Source organism: Marmota flaviventris, chromosome 7, assembly GCF_047511675.1.
Source record: "Marmota flaviventris isolate mMarFla1 chromosome 7, mMarFla1.hap1, whole genome shotgun sequence".
Lineage (NCBI taxonomy): Eukaryota > Metazoa > Chordata > Mammalia > Rodentia > Sciuridae > Marmota > Marmota flaviventris.
Window position 1 is genome coordinate 107,100,973 of NC_092504.1, and position 19,122 is coordinate 107,120,094.

General features: G+C 35.9%; 1 protein-coding gene across 2 annotated transcripts in view; it reads right to left on the minus strand.

Annotated features, from left to right (window-relative positions):
• Window positions 1-19,122, minus strand: part of Herc3 (HECT and RLD domain containing E3 ubiquitin protein ligase 3) — a 136,173-nt gene that overhangs the window by 41,838 nt on the left and 75,213 nt on the right. For both annotated transcript variants that reach the window (XM_027926600.2, XM_071614548.1), the window contains exons 12-19: window positions 17,856-17,915; window positions 14,622-14,733; window positions 13,153-13,342; window positions 11,218-11,381; window positions 10,976-11,089; window positions 3,309-3,332; window positions 3,127-3,216; window positions 995-1,165 (exon numbers count right to left, since the gene is read on the minus strand). In XM_027926600.2, coding sequence (XP_027782401.1) covers window positions 995-1,165; window positions 3,127-3,216; window positions 3,309-3,332; window positions 10,976-11,089; window positions 11,218-11,381; window positions 13,153-13,342; window positions 14,622-14,733; window positions 17,856-17,915 — 925 coding nt within the window. The remainder of the gene's footprint in view (window positions 1-994; window positions 1,166-3,126; window positions 3,217-3,308; window positions 3,333-10,975; window positions 11,090-11,217; window positions 11,382-13,152; window positions 13,343-14,621; window positions 14,734-17,855; window positions 17,916-19,122) is intronic.

The following is a 19,122-nucleotide window of genomic DNA, read 5'->3' on the forward strand; positions in this document are numbered from 1 at the left end:
CAGGACTTAAAAAGCTATTAACCTAAACTTCAAAACAACCTTATGTATAAAAATTATCATCATCCCCATTTTACAGATAACAGCTCAGGTTCAGAGCTAACAACAATATTTGAAATAGCTTATACTGTGGATGTATTCAACTCTGTCTAAAGCAGGACAAGAATAACGGTGGGGACAAATACTAGGACTCTGATTGCACAGATGCCGGCAGGAGACAACTCAAACACACTACAAAGCAAGAACGGCCCCATCTGGGTTAGTGATTGAAAACAGCAATAAGAAGAAAAGCAGCATCTAAATATAAACCAGAAGTTGTAGGAAGAATAACTAGGCAAATTGATGGGACTTATTAGACATTTTGAAAAGCATAACAATATTATGGAAATAATCAGTTTCATTTCTTGCTTATTATGTTTCTAAAACCAGTGTTTACAACAGGAGTGGAAATAAAGATATGGAGATACTTTTAAACAACTTGAAATAACTAGAACATCTACTGTACACCAAGCATCATGCAAAGCCCTAGTAATACAATAAGGAGTAATACAAACATGTATGATCTAAGGGAAAAGATAATTTCTTCATTTAATAAGTTTAGATTGCTAAATTTACCTATCTTCATAAGTCCTGTACACAATTTCACACCTTTACATTTTCCTATTTTATCTTCTCTTAAATCTCTAACAATCAAATCTTCCTAGGTACTCAGATGAAGCTCTATTTTTGTTGTTGTTGTTTGCTTATCTTTAGTCTAAAGAGAGTATAAGAAAGACAGCAGAAACAAAGTCCTATCATTCTTTGAATAATCCACTAGTATTTTTAATCTGATGTTACATTGAGATGTTTGGTGATTTGACAGGAGGAAGTGATAAAATTCTTGTAAAATGAAAGAAAGTAATGATTTCACTTCACAATTTTAATAAGATCTTTGCTGTTTTCACTGCTTAAAGAAAACTTATGAAGGTATTTAGAGAAATACACTAAAGCAGCTCACTTTGAGAGGCTTTTTCAAATCAATATCAGAATGAATGCTCAACTCTCTTAGGGCATCACCAACGAGGTTATTCCTGCGAACGTGAAGGACCAGGAAGGGGCTTCTGGCCAGCAGAGGCTCCAGAGTGAGAAGCATGAAGACGTTCTGCAGATTGGCTCCATTGACTGCCACCTGGAACAGCATGCCCAAAACACAATTACTCAGAGTACCCCTGTGGGTGGGAAGAACAACCTGCTATGCCTTGGCATATGCTCAGAGAGGTACAGCCATAGAGCAAGCTGTGCCTTGGAACCAGAGAAGGCTGACTGCATTCTTTTGTCTCCCACCCACTCCTTCGCTTACACATTTTCAAGTTACTTATGTTCACACAGCATACAAGTCTTTCTTACCTGGCTCAGATTAACTGAAACAGTCTATGAATCCTATGATCTATAACCAGATCCAGAGGAGTGATTTAGATTAACTGGTTAAGACTAAAATACCAATGTGCTTAAAGAAACATGGCAGAACAGGTAAAGCCATGACTTTTAAAAGTGGCAGGAAAGAAACCTAATAATCACTAAAAGGTTAAAAAGTTTTCATTTTGATAAAGGCATCCATTTTTCTGGGAAGGCTTTAAATTGTCAATGTCATGGATATATCACTACAAAAACAGACACACATGAATAGACAGAAAGGCAAAGGTGGAGAGACAGAAAAATAAATGAAGGTACATATCCATCAATAGTAGGAACTGGAAGATTTTGATTGCAACTTCACAAACATGTTTGTAGACTTACAAAATCAATTATGTTTTACCAAAAAAAGTATTAAAATAAATTAAATAAATCCCTATAACTTAGGTTTCTATTTAATAAAGATCACCAAACTCCACTTAATTATTTCTTTCTCTGTCAGGAGTCAATAAGCTATGATCCCACGGATCAAATGAAGCTTGCTGCTTGTTTTTTGCATATCTCTCCCACTAAAAATGGTTTTTAAACTTATAAGTGATCAGAAGAAAAAAGAAAATCAAAGGAAGGATAACATTTTCTCATATAAATATATATACAATTCAAATTTCAGTGTAGATAAAGTTTTGTTCAAATACTGCCACTTACTCATATTTATTCATTTATTATTTTTTATCACTGCTTTTGTGTAATAACAGAGATGAATTGTGTAACAGAGACCATACAGCTTTCAAAGTCTAAAATATAAACTATGTGGCTTTTACAGAAAATATCTGCCACCCCTGATCTATATAAATGTGCATTCATATATGTGTATTAAAAATACATATAAGAGGATGTGAGGCGAAGGGGAGGAAAAAAAATAAGAGAGAGTGAGATAAATGAGTTATGGTAGATGGGGTAGAGGGAGGGGAGGGGAGAGGGAATAGGAAGGGCAGCAGCATACAACAGACACTTGTTTGGCAGTATGTATAAACGTGGCTGTATAATCAACACGATCCTGCAATCTGTACACGGGGGGAATAATAAGAATTCATACCCTATTTGAAACAAATGTATGATATATGTTATGTCAAGATCAATGTAATGTTTTGAGCAACTAATGAATTTCTGATGTTTAAAAAAAAAACAAATTGAGGAGATATGGGATTGATAACATTGAAGGGGTTTAGAATATGCCACCCCAAGGTGTACCATTTTGGTCTGTTGACAGTTTTGATCTGAAGGTACAAAAGAAAGAGAAGATATAGGAAAAGCTCTCTGATTTTTCTCTTTCTACCTAGAAGCGAGTCATATAATTTCTCATGAGAAAGGAAGAGAGGAACATCCTCATCACTGAAGATTGGGAGTTGATGCTGAAATGGATCTACTTAATAACTCTTATGGCTATTAGTTTCTGCCATGTAATTCCTAGTCACTATCCCTCAATTTACTTTCCTTAACCCAAGGTCTGTTGTCTTGCCACATTCTCACTATTTATTATTTTTGAAATCTTAAATAAAATATTTAAGCTTTGGGGCCTAAATATAAAATTACTGAAAGAAAAAGTAGAACTTTTTTAACAGTTATAATGGAATCCCACCCAGATATTCCTTTTAGGAAAATTACAACGATGTCTAGAACTTAAACAAAACACACACACATAGTAAAAAGAGAAAATAACTTTTTTAAACATGATACCTGCATCTGTAGTTCAGCATCAGTCTGCAACATTTTGGTCTTAGCTTGGGCATCAAAAATGAAAGGATATGAACAAAGTGTTACAGCATCCTAAAATAAGACATAGTATTGGCAGTATTACAGTATTGTACAGAGAATACTATTAGAAAAATATATAAGTAAATTTTAAAAGAATCATTTACCTGTATTATAGATGATCTAGCCTTCTGTGTAAAGAAAAAAAAAGTCTCTTACTTGGATTATAAAACCTGTTTCTTTTAAGCAACATATTATTATTATTTTAGTTGTATATAGCACACATAAAAATAAAACAAAGGTATTGTGTCTAAGGATAGAACACACATGCCAGGCAAGTGCTATACTACTGAGCTACAACTCCAGCCCCTAAAACCTCAATTATTAACCCCCCAAATGTAAACTAAAAAAATAAAATATATAGCCAGGCTCAGTGGCACACCCCTGTAATCCCAGCAGCTCAAGAGTCTGAGGCAGGAGGATCTCAAGTTCAAATTCAGCAACAGCGATACACTAGGCAACTCAATGAGACCCTGTTTCTAAAATACAAAATAGGACTGGGGTTGTGGCTCAATGGTCAAGTGCCCCTGAGTTCAATCCCCAGTACCCAAAATAAATAAATAAATAAAACATAACCTATCTGACCATTCAGCCATCGAACTAACACTACTTCAACAGCTGGCTACATTTCAATAGAAAAGAATAGATGCTTTGATGGACACAGAAAAAGAGTTAAAAATTTTTTTTAAAGTTTTAAAGGATCTTTAAAGGCCATTTCACTAACTGTTTATAATTCACAGCATTAATAACGAAACCTAATTCTAAAACAGGTGATTCACAACCTTGATTTCACAGGTTAATTTTGCTGGGTAAATTGAGTTATCTCTTATTTGAAAAACATTTCAAAAAAATGTTTTGAATTTTTTTAGGTTTTGGAATATTTAAACATATATAAATGAGAAATCTCAGGGATGGTACCCGAGTTTAAACATGAAATTCATTTGTTTCAGATACATCTTATAGGCCTAGCCTGAGGTAATTGTGTACAAGTTTCACAGTGCAAAAATTTCAATTGTGACATCATGTTGGCATTAAAAAAGTTTCATAGTTTTGAGCAACTATTTATTCAGATTTGGGATGCTGAACCTGTGATAAAAATTACATTTTACTTTTAGCGTATTCCATGTTCCATCGCACTCACATAGGAGAAACCACATTTGTAGAAAGAAAAGATATCCTGGTTCAGCACTTAGACCAGTACTTTGCCTGTGGAAGATACTCCATGAACATGTGAATGGATTTTTGTGGGTAAAGAACTTAACAAATATGACCACAATAAAGTATATCTAACAGGTTATGTTTTAGTTTCATATGTCAGATAAAAGAGAAATCTATTGTGAAAATTTGTCAAGTTAGTAACATTTGTTACATAATCTAACAGAAACAACAACAAAAATATTGACAACATAGACCATATGTTGATCTGTACCAATATTTCTCCAACAAACATAACCATGGGTTTGTTCTGAAATCTGAAAGTTTTTTTTTTGTTTTGTTTTGTTTTTTTTTGGTACCAGGGATTGAACTCAGAGGCACTCAACCACTGAGCCACATCCCCAGCCCTATTTTGTATTTTATTTACAGACAGGGTCTCACACTGAGTCGCTGAGGCTGGCTTTGAATTTGCAATTCTCCTGCCTCAGCTTTCGGAGCCACTAGGATTACAGGTGTGTGATACAGCACCCAGCCTAAGAGTGGTTTTTTTAAAAATGATTTCCTAAACATAATACAAACACATTCTGAATGACTTCCTCATAATTATGTTACCACACAATTTACATTTATTTTAGTGTCTACCGACAGTGCCACATAAATACTTAATTGTTCAAGGGTAATGAGAAAAGCAGTCTTGCCAGGAAAATGCTTCACTTTCAAAGAAAAGGCCAGGCTTGCTGCATGAATGAGGTTTAACAGCAGATGAGAGGAGAAAGGAGCTGAGTCATTCCAGGCCGACAGGCAGTGAAATTTAGGAGCTACACCTGAGAGTGTAGGTGCTCCCCATCCACAATGCAAGAGTGGTTAGGTTTTACCCTCCACATGAAGTCAGTGAGGTTAATGTGCATTTTATTCATTTTAATAATTGTTTAAATACCACATGAATAAGAAATGTAAACTTCCTTTTGTGTTTATATCAAAGGAACTTAGGTTGCTTTTGCCAAAAGCAATGACACTGGCCTGCAGGCCAGTGGGAAACTAAAAGCAAGATAAACCTGACATTTCTACCTTCATTTTGTATCTGTCTCCTTGATTATTTGAATGTTGGGTCAGGTCCCTGATCAGCTCTGCATGTGGGCATGTTAATGACTTATGGAGTATTATACAAGGTCATGAAGCTGAAATTTACCTAACTTATCTTATTCTCCTTTCTAGACCGAGGACACCAAGATAAGAGTACGATATTTTCAAGATTTGCACGGATGTTTCACTGCCCAACCTTTGCAGTGGCACCTAGAAGTCTCTAGTCATTGCCCTAAACCTGCAATCACACTGAATTCCAGGAACAGAAAAACCCTGGAGCCAGAGTGCTCCATATTGAGATCACCCCCCTAAATGGGAGCATTTACCCCATGACAGGAAGAGGCTGCCCCTCTAAAGAGAAGTAGTCACCCCATAGGAACCTGATTGCCTACTCGAGGGAACCAGCCACCTCACAAAACCATTCCATGGCCTGCCTGGTTATGTATGATCAACCAGGCCATGGCCTGACCTGTATCACTTACATGCTACCAGCTAGGCAAACCACTCAGCCACACAAGCCTACAACCCTGCTTTGTTTCCCTTTTCTATAAAACCTCAAAAAGTTTGTCAACTCCTTGATGACAGATCTTTGGTCACTGTACCCCTTTCTCTGTTCTTCCCAGAAAGACCACACTGATTAAAGCTCCTTTCTTGCACTTTGATTGGCACATTGAGATGGATGGTCAAGCTTAGTCTGTTGGGACTACCAGAGCTGGGGCTTTTGCCCAAGGACTCTCTGATAAGATTTATGCATATTTAAATAAGATCATTTAAAGGCAATTTTAATTAAAATCTACCCAGTTAATCCTTTAGAACTAGATGCCTCTAGGGATCATGGAACATTTCTTTAGACTAAAAAACAATCATCACAGACACTTCCAGTCCAGTGAGACCAGGTATGGACTCTTGCCTATATAATCCAGGTCAATCAGACTGACTCTCATACCCTACATATCCAATTACTTTGAATTTAAGAACTGGACATACTTAAAAACAACAACTATGCTATAACATACTACCATGGAAAATAAAATTCTTCAAGTTTAGGTACTTACAAAAGATCCTGGGAAATTCAATTAAAACTGATACCAATATTTAGGATTTTCTAATTCTTCTCAAGAAAAATCAGTTTACTATAAGCATTGTTTGTTTATTCTCAAGGGAGACGTTCTTGAATGTATGTTGGTATATAAGACAAGGTAAATATTTGAACAATTTGAATGTAAAAAGTGATGTATAGGAGAAGTAATAATGAAATTGGCTAAGGTAAGGACATAACTATAAATAATTTCCTTAAATAACAAAGTGCTCAAGTTGTTTTTCCAGAATCCACTCAAGGATAGTGCAAAGCCATCTTTTCAAGAATGGACATGCACAAAAGCTACCAGCTCACTAGTCAATGACATTTGACATCACATGCTCAAAATCCCCTATGCCAAACATAATTCCTCCCAAAACAGGTCCTCTTGACCTGTGAAGAGGAATGAGGACTGTATGCACCTGCACAAAAGAACCCTAAAACTTCCCCTTCTAGCCAGCTTCTCCTCTCTCACTCCCTATAAACTCCACATACCAACTTATCAGGGCAGAATATCTGAGCTTACACCTCCTAACCTCCTTCCTAGTTATCTGTACGAAAAAGCTCTTTGTGTGTGCGTGTGCGTGTGCGTGTGTATGTGCGTGTGTGTGTACAAAAACTGGTGCCATGATATTGGCTTCTATGTTCATCAGGCACTGAGCCTGTGCTTGGATATCACTAACATTGACTACAAAAATACCTGTAGCATTACAGGGTCCTAATATACCTCACATTTGTAAGTACTAGTATTTTTATTGGTGTAATATATTACTTCAGCCATCAGCAGGAGTTATATCTATCTCTTGGCTCTCTCCAGTCCCATTCCTGTTCTGATTCTTTACCATCCTCTCCCTGTGCAAGCCCACCGCAAGCCTCCCTGCCCACCTTTAATACCCACCTTTGGCACTTTTAGTCCCTCTCATCACCCCTCACTGATTCTTCCCTATTCCCCAATGTCAAAGAACCCAGTTGGAAGGTTAATCTCTCTACTAGAGAAGGAGAGGAGTTAAATTGAGACAGGGTCACCATTCTCTCAGTGAGGTGGGTTGGCGGGAATGAAATTCCAATTTCCTCAGATAGGAGCTAGAGCCAAGGCCAGAGTGAAGCTACCCAGAGTTGGTGATCTAGAGATGTCTGCAGGGGATCTACCAAGGCAGGCAGAGAGTCAAGGTGCCAACTCTAAGGAAGGCAAAGGAAGGAAGAGTACTCAATCAAAAGAAGTTGCAGATCTAGATGAAGGTCGCTCTATACTCTATAATTTTTTATAAGTCTATGAATTTTTATATTTGAAAAATAATTTTACTGATTTTCTTTTATAAAGGTTGACTTTAAGAAATTGTATTAATACTGGCATTTCTCTATTATGTGAAATGAGTCTGAATGATGTTTGTGTCACTACTGCTGTTTTTAACCTAGAAACAAACATACACAGGCTGATCGGATATGTGATCACCTCATACAAGGCTGTTTCTCATTCACTGCCCCAAAATAATTCTAAAGCAAAGTTAGTGGACCATATTTCAAGGGTTCTGACCCAAAATGGGGTTGCACTGTGACCTAAATTCACTTTTGAAGTGTATGAAATAGAAGCAAGTGAGCAAGTAAATGGTATAGAACTGACAAACTAAGAGTAACTCTTTTTTTTTTTTTTTTTTTTTTTTTAGTGCCAATGTTTCCTAAATGTGGCTGTGACTAAGGCAGTATGCATTTACATAAAACCTGCAGTCCTGGGGAGGAAACCCAGCCACCTCTTCTCAGGGTTTACTTTGTCTAACATTTGTACAATACAGGTACTGCCCCCTTGAGCTGCATCTCCTTTAATACAGCAAGATGTCAAGGTTTTTCCAGCTTTTATTTTCAAAGGATTTATGAATTCCTTACCTGTGCTGCCCTCTATGGGAGCTTACAATGAAACTCTGTGCTATTTAGTTTTCAAGCACAGATGATGGCAACTTATTAACTGAAATAAACCATTATCATCTTTTCTTAAAATGAGCAAAACTCAGCCACTTTAGAATGCTATATCTGCACAAATGTACTCTAATCCTTTGTAATTTTCCATTGCAGCCTCTGTACTGAATACACTAGCAAAGACAGTCACCTTATCCAGGTCATGTCTCCATCTCTAGTAACCAGTCCAGACATATGACATTCATGAGGTGCTGAAGAACTGCTTAAAATAGTTATTAAGGGCTCATTATAATGCCAAGCACTCTGCCAAGAGGGACCTCTTTCCACGCTTTCTCCCACTGAATTCTCACAATACTATTATAATTTTCATTCACAAATAAGGATGCTAGGCCTACAGAAATTCAGTGACTTGTCTAAGCCATAGCCAGTAGACCAGAGTTGAGATTTGAATCCAGTTCTTTTGATGGAAATATGTGCTCTGTGCTATATACTGCTTTCTCTGGTACCAAGCTAAAAAACTAATTTTAAAAATCCATTTGTAGGGCTGGGGTTGTCACACACCAAGTACAGCTAATTTTGTATCTTTCCTTAATAACTACATTAATTACTGAAGAGGAAATGGGCATCTGTTATCCAAGATCTGATACTTGGTTATAACATTTTGAGAGAAAGGAACTATAACAAATGTTAAAGTTACTAAGTACCTCCATTCAGAGACTATAGTCATGATAATCTAGATTTTTTTTTTTTTTACATGAGAAACTTCTTTTTCAGGATCAAAAAATTTTTTTAAATTATTTTGTGGGTCAAGTGTGTGATATGTCAAGATCATTGTACTGTCATGTGTAATTAATTAAAACAAAAAAAAGTTATTGAGTTGGTGGAAAATTGTTTATTTTTAAAATTCTCCAGGTATCCATTTCCTCACCTGGAAACAAAGCAATTAGCTTAAATAGTTTATAAGGCTTATTTTAGTGCTTAGAATTTTATTATTTAATGGAAAAAAAATCACAAAATGATAAAACAGAAAAGCTTATCTTTCACAATTTCTAAATTCAGTGAGAACACAGTTCATTGGTACCTCCATGTTAAATTTCCCATGTCAACTCATTTAGAATACTAAATATTTAAAAATATTTTGTTTTTTTCAGGGTAATCATAAAATCTTTTAAAATTATAACACCATCAATTTTTAAAATTCTCCACAGAAAAAAATACAACTTTATGTTCAGCACATGTCATATATTATCTGACAAAGAAAACAACCCTGTTTGTTTAATTAAATAAACCTATTTAAATGTCTAGCTTTTGGAGACCACTGCTGAACTCCAAAACTCTACAGGGAAAATATCACCCTACTGTTGCTGATTAATCTGTTCAACTCAAAAAAGACTCACCTCAGATGTATTTGTTGCACATAGCTTCACTAAATACAATAACCAAATTATCATTCTGTTTTCTGACATAACTCAAATTTATACATATGCCACAGATGGGGACTCCTGAAGAGCCTTGCACATATACCAAGCCAGTCTGCAATCAAATTGAGCAGTTCCTTCAATGCCAGGGATGGTAGGCAGGAATCCACAGTCCCCTGAACAAATGTCTAACATATGTGAAAGCTGGGTCAGGGATGTGCAACATTCTCACACAAACAGTCTTAAATCAGAGGTGACATACAGGGTCTAGGCAACTGGCACATGACAACTAAAGTAGGCTGGCTGTCAGAAGACAATAATTAGCAAATGATACATTCCTCGATGTCAGGGATAAATCAATCTGCATTGGGGACTGTGGTACACATAAAGCCTCATCTAAAGAGCCACCACTGAACTCTAGCCAGTTGGTGCCATCTGGGACGACAGGCTGTGTTGCCAGATCTTCCAAGTTTCAAGAAAAGCTGGAAATTCATATTTTCATATGTCTGGATTTTTAAAAATTGTGGTAAAAAATAAACACATAAAATTTACCTTATTCACCATTTTTAAAAGTTCACAGTACTGAGACTATGCATACTGTCATACAATGGATCTATAGAACTTTCTCATTTATAAAACTGAAGCTCCGTGTCCATAAAATAACAACTCCCATTTTCCCCAACACTGGTCCCTGGCTACCATTATTATACTTTCTGTTTCTATGAATTCTGATTACTTCACATAGCTTGATTTTTTTGTTTTATTTATTTATTTTTTAATGTGGTCTTGGGGATCCAACCCAGAGCCTTGCATATGCTAAGTACACACTTTATCACTAAGTTACATCTCCAGCCTCAGACACCTTGATTTTTTAAATGTTGGTAACTAATAAAATTCATAACATTCTGGGTGACGACTCATTTATGACTCCTCATGATAGTTATGATTACCTAAAGCACTTCCAAGTTTCCAGAATGCAAAATTCAACTAGGTGAAAGACAGATATGACACTATCAAAGTCAGACAAATTATATGGTTCCAGTGTGCTTTTCATGTCCTTATTTGTGCTCTTAAAAAAAAAAAAAAAAAAGGACTAAAGGTTTAAAATATACTTTACATGAATTCTTACCATCCCTGCTTGATGCAAGAACCACATGAGGTAGTCTTCCTGAATGTCCACGAGACTGGAAATCTCAGGAATGTAAAATGCATCATATTCCACATGTTTCACTTTAAGATTTACCTGAAGAACAAAGTAAGAACAATTTAACCCAGAGAACGGAAAACCAGTTTCCCAGAGAACATCTCAGTAGGACATTTTACATTTCTATCTATTCACCCCATCTCCACACTGGCTCCTCCTATGCTCACCTTATATAATTTCTCCAAGAGCTTGAGAGCTGCTGTAATATAATTGTTAAACAGTACAGGAATTAAGAATGTCTTTCTCCCTCTCAGTAGATAAAGGACTGCTCCTTTATAGAGGTTTATCAGCTTCATGAAATACTTTGGGCATACCTGAGACCACCAGTTATCTTAAGAAAAAAAGAAAAGAACATTTTAATTCATTATCTTGAGCAAGTTTTCTGCCTGCTAGCTAAAAATTCCTATAGCTAAAAGATACACATTAGACTAAATGTAGTTTCCCCAAACTGACTGTAAAAAGAATCCATTAAAACATTTCTGGAGAGAGCAGCAGCTGTATAAGACTCCCTAGAGTTGTTTTTTTTTTTTTTGGTAAAGCTTGATCTGATTTTTTTCAAAGGCTTATATAAAAATTCAATTCCAAGACTGCATGGGAACAAGATACAAATATTGGGGGCAGGAGGCATGTCTACTGTATCTTTCCAAATAGTGTTCATATGTCCTCATGCTATGTCAGCACTATTCTCAGCCATTTCAATCCTACACCAGGATGTAAAGGATGATGTGCCTTAAAAGTGACAGAAACACAGAAAACATTCCTTCCCTCCAACAAGCATAATTAATTGAAAAACTACATCTGCTTCTCTAAACATTGCTTTCTCATAATCAAACAAAAAGATTATGCTGCTGTCTTCTATTTTGTTAGGAAGAAACCCAGCCATATTAAAATATTTAGACAATGAAATAATATGATACCTGGGATTTCCCTTAAAATATCCCATCGAAAAAAAAATAAAATAGCCCATTAAAATATAAAAAGGTAGGTTGGGGGGACAAAATAGAAAGGACAAAGTATTGATAACTGTTCAGTTTATGTGATGAGTTATCTGCAGTGTTCTCTCTACCATAAGGTATTCCTTTAAATGTCAATAATCAGAAGTTTACAATAAATTAAGCATAACACTGAACAACTCTCATCTCTTTTATGTCATTAGACCTGGAAAAAGAAGTTTTAAAACCCCAAAACTTAAAAGTCAGGTAATATCTCTTCAGAGACTACCATCTTTCTAGCTCATTTCTATAAGAACACCTGAGGAAATGTGCCCCAAAAGGATTTTGAGCTTAAAAAAATTCACTACTAACATATTACTAATGCGTTTGTTATTTGTTTTTATCTCTTGTGCAAACGTGGAAGCAATATGGAAAAGCCAGAAACAGGTCTCTTCACTTAAACAGAGACCATGCTCAAGTAACATCCCAGTCCATCTGGAACACAGAAGTTACTGAGTTGCAATAAACACCTAAAAAAAAATTACCAGTGGGGGAAAAAAGTAAAAAGCAGGTCGGGTGACAGACTTTCTGTACTTGATTAATAAAAACATCTCAGGCGCTACTCCCATGAGAGACACTCTCCAATTCACTGAGGAACGGAAGGTTCTTATCTCAGCAAAGTGTCCGGAGCCTGCAAAAATCAGTGTGGACTCAACTGTCCTAAAAAAGAAAAACAAAACAAACATTTGGTAAGTCCCCACTAGGTCATTTTCTGCCTCTCCTTTCTTGGAGATCTCTGCATCACCAAAATTGTTCATTTCACTCCCACCCCCTAAAAGAAGGAGAGATACTAATTCTTGAGGCACTATTAACTACACAAGTGGGAGGGAAAAAAGTAGTTTAAAGTTGAATAATCTGACTTTGTGGTATTTTAAAATCAAATTAATCTGGCATTAATCACTTCAAATAAACTAAATAAATGGTTCAATTTGCTCAAATTGCAAACAGGGTTATAGTTAAAACTTAATGGTAAAGAAAGAAAGGTTTAAATGTTAAAGCTCTAAAATGACAACAAATAGATTCTTGAATCTCAATCCACTGAGAGCCAGTGGTTATACCAACAAAATAAACAAGAACAAAACCACTGGTATTAAATTTTAGCACATTCACCTAATACTTTGCTAGGGTTTGTATCCAGTCGCAGAATGGCCATTGCCAAGGGAATAGTCAACGTTATGTAATACTTAGAATCCTGGAGTAGGGGAAACTCAGGTAGTATTAAGTAGATTCTCATTGCTTCAACATCTGGTGGTGAACTTGACAACTGGGGAATCAAGCAACTTTCAAAGCTGTTTAAGATCTGTATGACAGAAAAGAATAAGAAATTCAAACATCCCAGATATCTAGTTAACTTATCTCTAAATTCTTAAGGCATTTGATAGACTCAACTCTTATTCATTGGTCCAGGCTCTCAAAATACATTAGGGAAAAGAAAGGCCAAAAATTCCTACCTATGCAGACCTAATATTCTGAAGGGACAATTCCTCAGAAAGATTAAAGGCAAAAAGAAAGCAAAATGTAGGTCAAATTCCCAAAATGAATATTTATACAAAATTAAGATGTGTTCAAGACTTGGACTTTTCATCATAACTTTTTTTTTTTTTTTTGGCAGTGCTGAGGTTCAAACCCAGAGCCTCACACACGCTATGTGAGCATTCTACCACTTAAATATATTCTGCAGTCCATTTTTTTTCTTAAAAGTTCAATTATTCAATTGAAAAAAAATGCATTTTAAAGGTATACTCATACATTGCTGGTGGGACTGCCAATTGGTACAACCACTATGGAAAGCAGTATAAAGACTCCTCAGAAAACTTGGAATGAAATCACCATTTCACCCAGCTATCCCATTCTTTGATTTAAATCCAGAGGACTTAAAATCAGCATACTACAGTGAGACAGCCACATCAATGTTTATAGCAGCTCAATTCACAATGATTTAACTATGGAACCAACCTAGGTTGGCCCTTCAGCAGATGAATGGATAAAGAAATGTGGTATATATACACAATGGAGTATTACTCAGCCATAAAGAAGAATAAAGTCATGATATTCGGGCTGGGGATATAACTCAGTTGGTAGAGTGCTTGCCTTGCATGCACAAGGACCTGGGTTCAATCCCCAGCACCACAAAAAAACAAACAAAATTATAACATTCACCAGTAAATGGATGGTAGTGGAGACTATCAGGTAAATGAAACAAACCAATCCCAAAAAACCAAAGGCCGAATATTTTCTCTAATATGCAGATGGTAATTCACAATAAAGCAGGGAGCACTAGAGAAGAATGATGTTACCTTAGATTAGGAAGAGAGAAGTGAAGGAAGGGGAGAGGAGGGAATGTGGGGATAGGAAAGACAGTAGAATGAAACAGACATTATTACTTTATGTATATATGTGACTGACTGCACAACCAATATGATTCTACAACATGTACACTCAGAAAAAATGAGAAATTATATCCCATCTATGTATGATATATCAAAGTGCATAAATGCATTCTACTGCCACGTATAACTAATTAAAACAAATTTAAAAAAAAATTTTTTAAATACACTTTATAAATGTAAGAAACATACCTGTTCTAGAATCATGGAGTGCTGAGAGTTCATTAATTTCTCAAATAATACCCTAGTAGAATTCAGATCAATCCCAGGGATTTTGGGACTTGTTTTAAAATGTTCATCAATCCTAAACAAAACAGAACAGAAAAATATAATAATCATAATCATAATCATCACCATCATCATCATCCCATAGCAAACACACTAATAAAAATCATAAAACAAGTAGATAAAATGCTTTGTCCATTCTGATCAGATTTAAATTTGACCTGGCAGACAAAAATCCAAAAGAATATCATACTTCGGGGAAGCCCAACAGAATATCTTCACAATAATACCTTTTTCAAAATGATTTTAAATTTTCAAGGAATGTTTTCCCTACAAGTCAAAGAATAAGAACAACCATGTCAGGCCGAGACAACCTTGAAGTTCATAAACAAACATTAATTCCTAGATTTACTTTTTGTGTTTTTTGTCTTTCTCTGGTCTAGTTGTAGATGCTGTGGTTAGATGAAGAAAAACATTGCCTGTGCAAACTGGCCCACTCATCACAAAGGCAAGTACAACCTTCTTCCTGAAATTCCTTAATGCATTTAACATAACAATCTGATCTACAACAAATGCAAAGTTAATGTCTCTCTCGGTTAACAGAAGGGATACAATTACGTTCACCCAAAAACTAATTTCATAGCAAATGTTTTTAACTTCCTGACAATGAAATCATTTTTCCAACCTTAAACAGTCAGCCTTTCAGAGACTTAGAGAATGTCTCTTAAATTCCTACTCTTGAACATACTGCATTTATTAATTTACAAAAGAGATATTTGAAAACAGGCTTCTGTTTATTAATAATCAACACATGCAGAAAGTTTTAGCACTTTTCTGACAGTTCTGTTACAATTTCTGAAGATATGTTTTCTAACACTGAAGAAAATCATACATATCGCAACTTAAATGGTCAAACCAAGAGGAATTTCTTAGACTTTCTTTGTTGGACCTTTTATTGTTCTAAAAATAAGTCTGTCCCAAACTAATTCTGGTGTTCCAAATGTAACCTTACATATACTTAGAGGTACTTTCTACTATGCTGTTAAGAAAAAACAAAATCCTTTATATGTATATACTGATTTATGAAATTGGTTTCCTATGCATATATTAGAAGAGCAGCCTTTCTGAAATAGCACAAATGTCAGTTTTTTAAAAACCTTTACCCACAACTGTAATGAATACATGATCTATGGATGAATAACCCAAGAAGTCTGGCCAAAAGCTATTCCCAATCTTCATAAAAGCTATCCTTCTAGAATAGGGTTTTCACCCTTGATTGTCACTGACTCTGGGAGACAAACAACTCCGTGTTGGTCAGGTGGGACTATATGATGTTTAGCAGCATCCCTGGCCTCTTCCCACTATATCCAAGAAAATACACCTCTCCACTGCAACAACCACAAACGTCAGCAGACATTGCCAAATGTCCCCTAGGGAACAAAGCCACACTGGTTGAGAACTGCTGCTCTAAAAGACCAACATCAGCATAATCGAGAATACCTTTCACTAGAAGAAAAGCTTAATTATTAAACATGAAATGAATTTAATGATCCCATTCCAGCTGTCCTAATATATGAGTAACTGACTGAAATATCTAACTGTAACTGCAGAGAGTTTCTGAAGTGACCATTTGTTGGGTTGTGTCTGGTTAATTTTAGATTTCAATTTGACTGGATTATGGGATGGTAACTGGTAAAGCACTATTTCTGGGTATGTTTGTAAGAGTTTCTGGAAGAGACTGGCTTTTGAATCAGTGAACTTTGTAAGGAAAATTCACCATCAACCAATGTGGGCAGGCACCATCCAATTGGCTAAGGACCCAAACAGAACAAAAAGGCAGAAGAAAGGCAAATTCACTGTCTCTCTATTCTGGAACTAAGACAACCTTCTTCTTCTGCCCTTCCATAGCCAAACTCCAGGTTCTTTGGTCTCTGGGCCTTATACCAAAGGCCTCCCAGGTTGTAAGGCCTTCAGCCTCAGACTTAGAATTATTCCACCAGCTTCCCTGGTTCTAAAGCCTGAGACTGAACCAGTCTACTAGCTTCCCTAGTTCTGTAGCTTGCAGAAGGCACATCAGGAATGTCATTCTCAGCCTCCATAATCATATGAATCAATTTCCACAGTATATCCCCTCTGATCCATCCATCCAATTTGTTCTGAACCCTATAGTGTGGATCTTGAGAATGTTCCCCAAAGATATATGCATTGAAGATTTTGTCCCCAGCCTGTGGTGCTACTGGGAGTGGTAGAACCTTCAGGAGATGAAGTCAACTGGAATAAAGTTAAGTCATTGGGGCCATGCCTTAAAGAGAATATTAGGACCCCAACCCCTTCCTTTCTCTCTCTTTTGCTTCCTGGCCACCAAGAGGTGAGTAGCTTCCTCTGTTACACTCTCCTACTATGCTTCCTCACCATGAGACCAAAAGCAATGTAGCCAACTGCCCATGGACTAAAAATCATTTAAACCACGAGTCAAAATAAACCTCTCCTATTTTACGTTTGACTACTGATTATTTGTTACAGTAATGGACAGCTGACCAACATACTCATCTTCAAGTCTCATTAGTCTGATTACTGGCAGAAAAGGACTGACAGATGATCAGGATTTGGTAGCATCAAAGATCCAAACCCATGACAAAACTCTTTTGATGAATCATGTTCTTGAGAGGGATATTTGCAGAAGGAATACAACCAAACTAATGTTCTATTTGTTGCCTGTGGAGCTCAGCCTCAAATATAATTTCCCAGTGAGCTGGGCTGAACTGGAATCCAAGAAGCCACTAAGTTTCTTTGGAACTCTTCCCTAAACTTACTCCTTTTGAGAAAAGAAAAAACAAAATGGTAAAGCAAACCAAAGAAAACAAGGAAATTATTTAAAGATTAAGAGTTTACTAACAGTAAAGCACAGATCTTGGGGCTAACATTTTAGAATATCCTGAAATTCTGACTTTGAATTACACCAATTCTTCCTGAGATATAGTCTTTCTCATTAGCAATCTGCTTCTCTGCCAAACAGGCGTGATTCAGCATTGTCCTTCCTGATCTCCTCTCATTCATCATTCTTAGGCAATCCAATTTTTGTGGAGAGCATCAGTTTTTTCACTGAATTAAACCCAACTACTGTCAAAAAGAAAAAGTCTTTTTCACCTTTTGGTAAGTGTTTGCATCAGATGTGGGTTTTTTTCAGACTAAGTCACTTACTTTTTTTCAAGAAAACTTCCATTCCAACAGGCTGCAGAAGATAATATCTGAACAACGCCACTGGTCCAAAAAAAAAAAAAAAAGAGAGAGAAAAAAGAAGTCTTTAATAATTTTTTAAAATATGGTTATTTGAGCACCAGCAATAAGTTAGTCATTATTTATTTCACACCCTCACTGAGCAGATTTCATTTATGGCAGCTCTTAGATTAACCTTGAAAAACATACATTTGTTTTAGATAAACAGTGTGTCACACATCAAAATGAGCAAAACCTTATATTTTCCATACATTATTTTTTAAAAATAAAAATATCAAAGCTCTTAAAAGAATAAATCTTGGGCTGGGGTTGTGGCTCAGTGGTAGAGTGCTCGCCTAGCATGCACGAGGCCCTGGGTTCGATCCTCAACACCACATAAAAATAAATAAATGAACTAAATAAAGGTATTATGTCTAACCAAAAAATAAATATTAAAAAAAAGAATGAATCTTGCTCCTGATAACAATCTTGAACATTCTCCTACCACAAACCATTTAAAACATGCCCTACTTTACCTCTAAACATAAACAAAACAAAGCGTGGGCTGTTATTTCCCCCACAAAAATTATTTGTGCAAATTAATAATTAATCAACCATTTCCTTGTATTTTATTGCCCTATTGAGAAAGAAACTAAAAGTTAGTGCAATGAGCATTTCTGTTACCTATTTTATATAGGCTCTCAGAAAGTAGTGTGAGGATCCAGAATAAAACTGCATATCAGGATCCTGGATACTCTTATTTAGTATAAGGAGAAGGGAAGAAATAAAAATATATGGCTAGGGAGAAGACTTCAGTAACTTCTGTTAATCAGAGAAAGGTCTTTAGAGATCACTTCTTCCCTCTCTACTACTGGTGAAACACAGGGTCTCTGACTCCCCCTGCTGATAATCAGCCTGGTCCTCTTCTCACCCCTACACCCCTTCCACTTGTATGTTCATTTCTAATCTTAGTATACATTAGACTCTATGACAAAAAGGAAATGCTAAGGAAAGCCAATGAAGGTATATAAAATGATGCAGAAAATATTCTAGTTTAATAATAAAACAAACTTGATTAAAGGCCTCAATACTTTTTACTAAAGTATTGAGTATTTTTTCCCTATATGACTACGAATTCCCATTTCAACTAATCATTTTGAGTGAGGAAATGCTAAAAACTATTCATATTAAATAAGACAAAATGCTTCAGAACATGAATGTGAAGAAACCCATTAGGGTTATACAACATAAT